Below are 9,986 nucleotides of genomic sequence, written 5' to 3'. Positions count from 1 at the left end.
GGGGTGGGGGCACATTTCGGGACAGGGATCCCCATAGGGCAAGGGGGGCATCTGTGGGCACAGGGGAATTTGGGGTCTGGGGTGCCCCTGGGTGCCCCCCGGCTCGGGGGGTGCCCGGGCCGCCCCTGACCCCCCTCCCTGGCAGCAGCAGTCGCAGCAGGAGCCGGGCGAGACGCGGGAGCAGCACCTGGGGCGGGTGCTGGCACAGGTGGCACCGAGCATGCTGCTCTGCAGCCTCTCCGAGACCGTCTGCTTCCTCCTCGGTGCGGGGGCACGGGGGGCACGGGGGGCACTGGGAGGAAGGGGGGGCATGGAGGCACACTGGGGGCACAGGGACATGGGGGTGCACAGGGGCGCTGGGGGGCACTGGGTGGGCACAGGGACATGGGGGACAAGGGGCACGGGCCGGGGGGTGGTGTGGGGGGCTGGCACGGGGTTCTGGTGACACCGAGGGGTGGCAGAGGGTGTCCGGTGACACGAGGATGCCAGGGGTGTGCCCGGCCATGTCCCGGTGACCCAGGGGTGCCAGGGGGTCTCCGGTGACCCGGGGGTGCCCGGGGGTCCCGCAGGTGCCCTCTCGTCCATGCCAGCCGTGCGGACCTTCGCCCTCACGGCCGCGCTCGCCATCGCGCTGGACTTCGCGCTGCAGATGTCGGGGTTTGTGGCACTGGTGGCGCTGGACAGGCGGCGACAGGAGGTGGCACCGGGGGCACCGCGGGGCCAGGGCAGGGGGGCACGGGCTGGGGGCTCAGGGTGGCTGTGAGGGTCCCCAGGGTGGGCACAGGGTGGGTGAGAGGTCCCCAGGGTGGGCACAGGGTGAGGATCCCCAGGGTGGGCAGGGGTCCCCAGGGTGGGTGTGGGGATGCCAGGGTGGGCATGGGGTGGGTGAGGGGTCCCCAGGGTGGGCACAGGGTGCCCATGAAGCCCCCAGGGTGAGTGTAAGGATGCCCAGGGTGGGCACAGGGCCCCCAGGGTGGGTGAGGGTCCCCTGGCTGTGCCCAGGGTGGGCAGGGGGCACGGGGGGGCTGCAGAGGAGCCGTGCCAACCCCTCCGTGCCCCCAGGCCGGGCGCTTCGACCTCTGCTGCTGCTGCGGGAAGGGCAAGGGGGGCACGGCCGGGGCGGGCAGGGGGCTGCTGCGCCCCCTCCTCGAGCGCTTCTACACCCCCGTGCTGCTGCACCCCCTCGTGCGGCCCGCCGTGGTGAGGGCACGGGGGGCACGGGGGGCACGGGGGGCACGGGAACGGTGCTGCGGGAAGGGCAAGGGGGGCACGGCCGGGGCGGGCAGGGGGCTGCTGCGCCCCCTCCTCGAGCGCTTCTACACCCCCGTGCTGCTGCACCCCCTCGTGCGGCCCGCCGTGGTGAGGGCACGGGGGGCAGGGGGGGCACGGGGGGACACGGGAATGGGGGGCACAGGGGGCCATGGGGGTGCGTAGGGGTTTGGGGTCTCTGGGGTTTTGGGGGTCCCGGGGGTCTCTGTGGGGTTTTGGGGGTCCCGGGGGTCTCCGTGGGTTTGGGTTGGGGTCCCTGAGCCCCCTCCCCCCAGGTGCTGCTGTTCCTGTTCCTGGCCTGCGCCGGGCTCTTCCTGCTCTTCCACGTGTCCGTGGGGCTGGACCAGGAGCTGGCACTGCCCGAGGTGGGCACCGCAAGCGGGCACCGCAAGCGGGCACCGCGGGGACAGCGGGACACACGGGGGGACAGCGGGGACAGTGGAGACACGTGGGGTGGCAGCAGGGACACACAGGGGGGACGGCTGGGAGGTGGCCCCATGGCGAGGCCTGGGGACATGTGGGGGTGACATATGGGGACGTGGGGTGACCCATCTGAGACCTGTGGGTGCTGGGTGGGTGACACAGCCCTGGATGGGGACACGTGGGGGTGTGACATGGGGACATATGGCAGGGGTGGCATGGCCTTATATGGGGACCCACTGGGATGCTGGCACTCCTTTGGAACCCCTCTGTCCCCTCTGTCCCTCTGTCCCCTCTGTGTCCTCTGTGCCCCCTCTGTGTCCCCTCTGTCCCTCTGTCCCCTCTGTCCCCTCTGTCCCCTCTGTCCCTCTGTGCCCCCGCGGGTGCCACCGCTGTCCCCGGCTGTCCCCAGGACTCGTACCTGCTCCCGTACTTCTCGGAGCTGAACCGCTACCTGGCCGTGGGTGTCCCCACCTACTTTGTCACCACGAGCGGCTACAACTTCTCCTCGGAGAACGGCACCAACGCCATCTGCTCCAGCGCCGGCTGCGACGCCGACTCGCTGACGCAGAGCATCCAGCTGGCCACGCGCTTCCCCAACGTGTGAGTGCCCGTGGTGCCCGCGGGTGCCAGGCTGGCCGTGCCCGCCCCCTGCCAGCCCCCTGTGCCCTCCCCAGGTCCTACCTGGCCATCCCGGCCACCTCGTGGCTGGACGATTTCCTGGACTGGCTGAACCCCACGGTGCGCTGCTGCCGCATCCACCAGAGCGGGGAGCACAAGGGCGAGTTCTGCCCCTCCACCAGCAGTGAGTGCGGCGGGGCAGGGGCTGCCGGGGGGCACGGGGTGCCCACCATGGGGCTGGTGGGTGCCCACTGGGTGCCCACCATGGTGGCTGGTGGGTGCCCATGGGGTGCCCATCATGGTGGCTGTTGGGTGCCATTGGGTGCCCACCATGGTGGCTGTTGGGTGCCATTGGGTGCCCACCATGGTGGCTGGTGGGTGCCCATGGGGTGCCCGCCATGATGGTTCTTAGATGTACAATGAGTGTCCACTGCCATGGCCATTGGGTGCCCACCATGGCGTCCCTTGGATGTCCATTGAATGCCCACTGGGTGCCCACTGGGTGCCCATTGGGAGGTCATTGGGCACCTACCGTGATGCCCCCTGGGCGCCTGCTTGGTGCCTGCTGTGCCGGGCACGGCGCGCCCTTGGGTGCCCGCGGTGCCCGCGGTGTGAGCGGGGCCGCGCTGAGCCCGCGTGTGCCCGCAGCTGACCCCAGCTGCGCCCTGGGCCAGTGCCTGAAGCGGCTGCGGCGCCCCACGGCCGAGGAGTTCCAGCGCTTCCTGCCCTGGTTCCTGCAGGACCGGCCCACCCTGCAGTGCGCCAAGGGGTGAGTGGCACCGTGGTGGCACTGGGGTGGCACCGCCGTGACACCAGGGGTGTGGTAAGGGGAGCACCCACGGGGGTAAATGCCACCCAAGGGGACACGGAGTTTGGCACTGTGGAGGCTCCTAGGGGTGGGTGGCACCTGTGGGGACACTGAGGAGCAGGGGACACTCAGGGGGAACACCCAGGGGTGGGTGGCACCTGTGGAGGACACCCAGTGCTCAATGCCACCCACGGGGTGGTGGCAGCCAGGGACAGGAACACCAGCGTGGGCACTCCCCGGCTGTCCCCCGGCTGTCCCCCGGCTGTCCCCTGACCCTCCCGTGTCCCCGCAGTGGCCTGGGCGCCTACGACACCGCAGTGAGCATGGACGCCAACGGCACCATCCTGGGTGAGTGCGGGTGGCACGGGGACAGGGACCGGGGTACCACTGACCCCCAGGGTGACCACTGACCCCCAGGAGTGACCACAGACACCCAGGGGTGACCACTGACCCCCAGAGTGACCACTGACCACCAGGGTGACCACTGACCACCAGGAGTGACCACAGACACCCAGGGTGACCACTGACCACCAGGAGTGACCACAGACACCCAGGGGTGACCACTGACCCCCAGGGGTGACCACTGACGCCCAGGGGTGACCACTGACCCTGTGGCAGCTGCTGACCACAGGGAGTGCCCACTGCCCCCATGATGCCCACTGCCCCATGGTGCCCACTGCCCCGAGTGACTGCTGCCCCGGTGGTACTGCCCCCATGGTGCCCACTGCCCCATGGTGCCCACTGCCCCGAGTGACTGCTGGCCCGGTGGTGCCAGCTGCCCCGGTGGTGCCCGCTGCCCCGAGTGACCGCTGCCGTGCCCGCAGCCACGCGTTTCATGGCGTACCAGCGGCCGCTGCGCACGTCCCAGGAGTACACGGGTGCCCTGCGCGCCGCCCGCGCCCTGGCAGAGCGCATCACGGGCACCCTGCGCGCCGTGCCCGGCACCGACCCCGCCTTCCGCGTCTTCCCCTACACGTGAGTGGCACTGCCAGCCGCGGGGGGACCCGCCGGGGGCGCGGGGGGACGAGGGGGGCTCGGTGGGGGGTGGGCAGGTAGCGGTGCCCAGGTCAGGGTGCCCGTCCCGGGGTGCAGGGGGTGCCCCAGTGCCCCTGCTGGGGGTCTCGAGGGGGTGCCCCGATCAGAGGTCAGTGTGGGTGCCCATTTTAGGGGTTGCCAGTTAGCCATGCCCAGGGCAGGGTGCCCATCCCAGGGTGCTGTGGGTGCTGGGGTGCCCATATCACGGTATTCAGTGCCCATTTTGGGGTCCTGGTGCCCGTTTTGGGGTCCCAGTGCCCGTTTTGGGGTCCGGGTGCCCGTCCCCGTGTCCCCGGTGCCAGAGCGGTGCCAGAGCGGTGCCACCCGCAGGGTGACGTACGTGTACTACGAGCAGTACCTGACGGTGGTGCCCGAGGGGCTGGTGACGCTGGCACTGTGCCTGGTGCCCACCTTCGCCGTGTCCTTCCTGCTGCTGGGCATGGACGTGCGCTCCAGCCTGGCCACGCTGCTGACCATCGCCATGGCACTGCTGGGCACCGTGGGCTGCATGGCGCTCTGGGCAGTGCCCTACAACGCCGTGGCACTCATCAACCTCGTGGCGGTGCGGGCAGGGCACAGCGGGGCACGGCGGGTGGCACGGGGACAACGGGGACATGGGGCACGGGGCAGGGGGGGTGGCACAGGGACGTGGGGTACAGGGGACAGCAGGACATGGGGCACGGGGGATGGCACAGGGACATGGGATGGCACGGGGACATGGGGCATGTGGGGTGGCACAGGGGACAGCGGGGACACAGGGCATGGGGGGTGGCACAGGGACATGGGGCACACGGGATGACACAGGGACACAGGGGATGTGGGGTGGCACAGGGGGTGTCACAGGGACGTGGGGCATGTGGGGTGGCACTGGGACACGTGAGGTGGGACATGGGGTGGCTCTGGGGGCACAGGAGGTGGCAGCAGGAGCTGGGACATAGCAGGTGACACGGGAGGTGGCTCTGGGGGCACGAGGGTGGCTCTGTGGGCACGGGGGTGGCTCTGGGGGCACAGGCGGTGCCCGGGGTGCCAGCCCGGTGTCCCCCCAGGCCGTGGGCATCTCGGTGGAGTTCGTGTCCCACATCACCTGCGCCTTCGCCCGCAGCCGCCAGCCCACGCGGGTGGCACGAGCCGCGGAGGCCACTGTCACCATGGGCAGCAAGGTGGGCACGGGGGACACCGCGGGACCTCCTGGGGCTGGGGGGCGACACTGGGGGACCTTTTGGGGCCGGGGGGTGACACTGTGGGACCCCAAACTGTCCTGGGGCTGGGGGGCGACACTGGGGGACCTTTTGGGGCCGGGGGGTGACACTGTGGGACCCCAAACTGTCCTGGGGCTGGGGGGCGACACCGGGGGAGCTCCTGGGACTGGGGGTGACACCGGGGGACCCCAAACGGTCCTGGGACTGGGGGTGGCACCGTGGGACCTCCGGGGCCGGGGGGGACACTGCAGGACCCCAAACCCTCCTGGGCCAGGGGGTGACAGTGTGGGACCCCAAACTGTCCTGGGGCCGGGGGGTGACACCAGGGGACCTTTTGGGGCCGGGGGGTGACGCTGTGGGACCCCAAGCTGTCCTGGAGCTGGGGGTGGCATCGTGGGGCCTCCAGGGCCGGGGGGTGACACCGCGGGTCCCCAAACCCTCCCGGTCCGGGCTGGCACCGCGGGCCGCTGTCCCGGCCGGGCGGTGTCACCGCGGGTGGCCGCTGTCGCCGCAGGTGGTGGCGGGGGTGGCCATGACCAACCTGCCGGGGGTGGCGGTGCTGGCGTTCGCCAAGGCGCGCCTGGTGCGCATCTTCTTCTTCCGCCTCAACCTCATCGTCACCGTGCTGGGGCTGGCACACGGCCTGGCATTCCTGCCCGTGCTGCTCAGCTACATCGGTACGGACCGCGACAGCGCGACAGGGACAGCGACACCGCGACAGGGACAGCCCTGGGGACAGGGACACCGTGACAGTGACACCGGGACAGGGACAGCGGGACAGGGATACTAGGGACAGGGACAGTGTCACACCACGAGGACAGGGACACCTCCCCGGGGACAGGGACGCCGGGACAGTGTCACCTCGGGCACGGGGACAGGGGCATCGTGTCACCTCGGGGACAGGGACAAGGACAGGGACACCGGGACAGTGTGACACGGGACAGTGTCACCTCCCCAGGGACAGGGACACCGTGTCACCCCCCGGGCAGGGACAGTGACACGGTGCCGCTGTCCCCTCAGGGCCCGCGCCGCAGGTGCCAGCAGGGGAGGACACGCCGGGGGACACCGTGCAGGGGACACGGCTGGGCCTGGGCAACCCCTGCTTCAAGGACACGGACACGGACACGGACAAGGACAAGGACAGGGACAAGGACAAGGACAAGGGGTCCGCGAAGGGCTGAGCCCCCACGCCCCCCCCGCGCCCCTCCCCCCTTTCTATTTAAACTGGTTTTGTCACATCCTGCACTGGCTGGACTGGGATGGATGGATGGGGGGAGAGGGCGCTGCACAATGTCACACGGCTGGGGACATGGGGACAGCACGTGGGGCACAGGGACACCGTGGGGACATGGGGACAGCACGTGGGACACAGGGACACTGCGGGGACAGTGAGGATGCCCCAGAGCATTCCCGTAGGAACATTTATGGGTTTTTAGGAACATTTACAGGTTTTAGGACACATTTATGGGTTTATTCCCTAGATGAACCTGTGGGGCACATCCCAGAGCATTCCCGTAGGACCGTTCACAGGTTTTTTAGGAACATTTAAGTTTTTTTTTAGCAACATTTAAGGCTTTTTAGGAACATTTATGGGTTTATTCCCTAGATGAGCATGTGCTTCACATCCCAGAGCATTCCTGTAGGAACATTTATAGTTTTTTTAGGAACATTTATGGGTTTATTCCCTAGATGAACCTGTGGGGCACATCCCAGAGCATTCCTGTGGGAACATTTAAGGTTTTTTAGGGTCATTTATGGTTTCTGGGGCCGTTTGGGGCTCACTCCCCAGATGAATGTGTAGGACACATCCCAGATCATTCCTGTAGGAACATTTATAGGCTTTTTAGGAACATTTATGGGTTTATTCCCTAGATGAACCTGTGGGGCACATCCCAGAGCATTCCCGTAGGACCGTTCACAGGTTTTTTAGGAACATTTAAGGTTTTTCAGGAACATTTATGGTTTCTGGGGCCGTTTGGGCTCGCTCCCTAGATGAACTTGTAGGGCACGCGGGCGGGCACGGTCTGCAGCTCCAGGCGCACGGGGCACTTGTAGAAGTGGCCCAGCAGGGTCTCGGCGTAGCCCAGCAGGAAGTAGAGCTTGTGGGGCGGCAGTGCCCGCGCCAGCAGGGCGCAGATCACCAGCAGGTTCCCGCGCCGCTTCAGCACCGCCTCGTCCGCCAGCAGCCCCGGGAACGTCCCGGCCAGGAACCGGCGCAGGAACGCGTCCTCCAGGGCACGGGGCGCCGCGCCCGCCTCGCCACGCAGGTTACCTGGGGACACGGGTGACATTGGGGACACTGAGTGACCCCTCACTGTGCCGTGCCCGCCTCGCCACGCAGGTTACCTGGGGACACGGGTGACATTGGGGACACTGAGTGACCCCTCACTGTGCCGTGCCCGCCTCGCCACGCAGGTTACCTGGGGACACGGGTGACATTGGGGACACTGAGTGACCCCTCACTGTGCCGTGCCCGCCTCGCCACGCAGGTTACCTGGGGACACGGGTGACATTGGGGACACTGAGTGACCCCTCACTGTGCCGTGCCCGCCTCGCCACGCAGGTTACCTGGGGACACGGGTGACATTGGGGACACTGAGTGACCCCTCACTGTGCCGTGCCCGCCTCGCCACGCAGGTTACCTGGGGACAGAGAGGTGGCACTGAGTGACACACAGGTGGCACTGGTGACCCTGAGTGACCACTCACTGTGCCAGACCTGCCTTGTCGTGCAGGTTACCTGGGGACAGAGAGGTGGCACTGAGTGACACACAGGTGGCATTGGTGACACTGAGTGACCCCTCACTGTGCCAGACCTGCCTCGCCACGCAGGTTACCTGGGGACACGGGTGGCACTGAGTGACCCCCTGCTGCACGGCACCCATGCAGGTTACCTGGGGACACAGAGGTGACACTGAGTGACCGACCACTCACTGTGCCATGCCTGCCTGCCGCTCAGGTTACCTGGGGACACAGAGGTGGCACTGGTGGCACTGAGTGACCACCCACTGTGCCGTGTCTGCCTCGCCACACAGGTTCCCTGAGGGGACAGAGAAGTGGCAATGGTGACACACGGGTGGCACTGGGTCATGGCCTGCTGCACCACACCCGCCTCACCACACAGGTTCCCTGAGGGGACAGAAAGGTGGCACTGGTGACACACGGGTGGCACTGGTGACACACGGGTGGCACTGGGTCACTGCCCGCTGCGCTGCCTCGCCACGCAGGTTCCCTGGGGACACAGAGGTGGCACTGGGTCCCCCGTCCCGTGTCACTCACCGGTGTGCAGGGACAGCCAGCCCTTGCGGTGCCCGATGTGCTGCGGGGCGTGCGCCTGCTCGTACGTCACCATCTTGTCACCCTTGCCCGCGCGCACCCGCGCCGCCCGCGCCTGCGGGGACAGTGTCAGGGGACAGGGGACAGGGACAGGGGACAGCAGGGTCAGGGGACAGGGGACACGGGGACAGGGGGACAGGGGACAGCAGGGTCAGGGGACATGGGATAGTGGGGTCAGGGGATAGTGCATCAGGGGACAGAGGGACAGGGGGACAGGGACACAGGGACAGGGGACAGCAGGGTCAGGGGACACAGGGACAGGGGGACAGGGGGACAGGGGACAGGGGACACAGGGACAGGGGACAGCAGGGTCAGGGGACAGGGAATAGTGGAGTCAGGGGACAGTGGGGTCAGGGGACAGCGCATCAGGGGACAGAGGGACAGGGGGCAGCAGGGTCAGGGGACACAGGGACACGGGGGACAGGGGGACAGAGCGATGGGGGACAGGGGACACAGGGACACCGGGGACAGGGGGACAGAGCGATGGGGGACAGGGGACACAGGGACACAGGGGACAGGGGGACACGGCCGCGGGGTGCCCGCGGGCTCACCTTGAGGCACACGGGGCTGCTGTGGAGCTGCCGGGTGGCGCTGGGGACACGGAGGGCACGGGGAAGGACCTGCACAGTGACAGGGCCGGGCACAGCTGGCACGGGACATCCCGGTCCCGGCACAGCCAGGGCGTCCCCAGGAGCAGCGCCGGTGTCCCCGCAGTGGGGACAGCGCTGGTGTGACCGCACAGCTGTGACCTGTCCCCAGTGCCACCACAGCCCTTGGCCTCTCCCCCAGTGCCCCCCACGCTCAGTGCGCGCGCCCCCGGTGTCCCCAAACCCGGTGTCCCTTGTCACCCCCACCCTCAGTGTCCCCGTTCCCGGTGTTGTTCCCCGTTCCCGGTATTCCCCCATTCCCGGTGTTTTTCCCCCATTCCCGGTATTTTCCCCCCCGTTCCCGCTCTCCCCTCACCCGCAGCGCGCGCGCGGCCGCCGCCATCTTGGCTGTGAGCGAGGCAGCAGCGCCCCCTGGCGGCGGGAGGTCAGCGCGGGGGGGAATGGGAATGTACTGGGAGGACTGGGAATGGTACTGGGAATGTACTGGGGATGTACTGGGGATGTACTGGGGATGTACTGGGAATGTACTGGGGATGTACTGGGAATGTACTGGGAATGTACTGGGAATGTACTGGGGATGTACTGGGGATGTACTGGGGATACTGGGAATGGTACTGGGAATGGTACTGGGAATGTACTGGGAATGTACTGGGAATGTACTGGGAATGTACTGGGGATGTACTGGGAATGT

At 68.0% G+C, this 9,986-nt stretch overlaps 2 protein-coding genes across 2 annotated transcripts in view; one reads left to right on the top strand and one right to left on the bottom strand.

Moving 5' to 3' along the window:
- NPC1L1 (NPC1 like intracellular cholesterol transporter 1) overlaps positions 1–6,571 on the top strand; it is a 10,688-nt gene extending 4,117 nt beyond the window's left edge. The window contains exons 7-19 of the mRNA XM_041465920.1: positions 149–263; positions 570–697; positions 1,063–1,200; positions 1,545–1,634; positions 2,102–2,292; positions 2,367–2,494; positions 2,959–3,079; positions 3,411–3,466; positions 3,943–4,093; positions 4,484–4,715; positions 5,200–5,313; positions 5,867–6,029; positions 6,373–6,571. Of these exons, the coding sequence (XP_041321854.1) occupies positions 149–263; positions 570–697; positions 1,063–1,200; positions 1,545–1,634; positions 2,102–2,292; positions 2,367–2,494; positions 2,959–3,079; positions 3,411–3,466; positions 3,943–4,093; positions 4,484–4,715; positions 5,200–5,313; positions 5,867–6,029; positions 6,373–6,533 (1,788 nt within the window). The 3' untranslated portion in view covers positions 6,534–6,571. The remainder of the gene's footprint in view (positions 1–148; positions 264–569; positions 698–1,062; positions 1,201–1,544; positions 1,635–2,101; positions 2,293–2,366; positions 2,495–2,958; positions 3,080–3,410; positions 3,467–3,942; positions 4,094–4,483; positions 4,716–5,199; positions 5,314–5,866; positions 6,030–6,372) is intronic.
- Positions 6,572–7,192: 621 nt separating this feature from the next.
- Positions 7,193–9,708, bottom strand: MRPS24 (mitochondrial ribosomal protein S24). Its single transcript, XM_041465942.1, has 4 exons — positions 9,651–9,708; positions 9,239–9,307; positions 8,631–8,742; positions 7,193–7,624 (listed from the first exon to the last, which is right to left on the bottom strand). The coding sequence occupies exons 1-4, from the start codon at positions 9,675–9,677 to the stop codon at positions 7,341–7,343; spliced, it is 492 nt and encodes a 163-aa protein (XP_041321876.1). The 5' UTR covers positions 9,678–9,708; the 3' UTR covers positions 7,193–7,340.
- Between the last annotated feature and the right edge of the window lie 278 nt (positions 9,709–9,986).

This window comes from Pyrgilauda ruficollis, unplaced genomic scaffold, assembly GCF_017590135.1.
Source record: "Pyrgilauda ruficollis isolate IOZ18807 unplaced genomic scaffold, ASM1759013v1 scaffold195, whole genome shotgun sequence".
NCBI lineage: Eukaryota > Metazoa > Chordata > Aves > Passeriformes > Passeridae > Pyrgilauda > Pyrgilauda ruficollis.
Note: the sequence above shows the minus strand (reverse complement) of the source record. Positions and strands in the feature narration are given on the sequence as shown.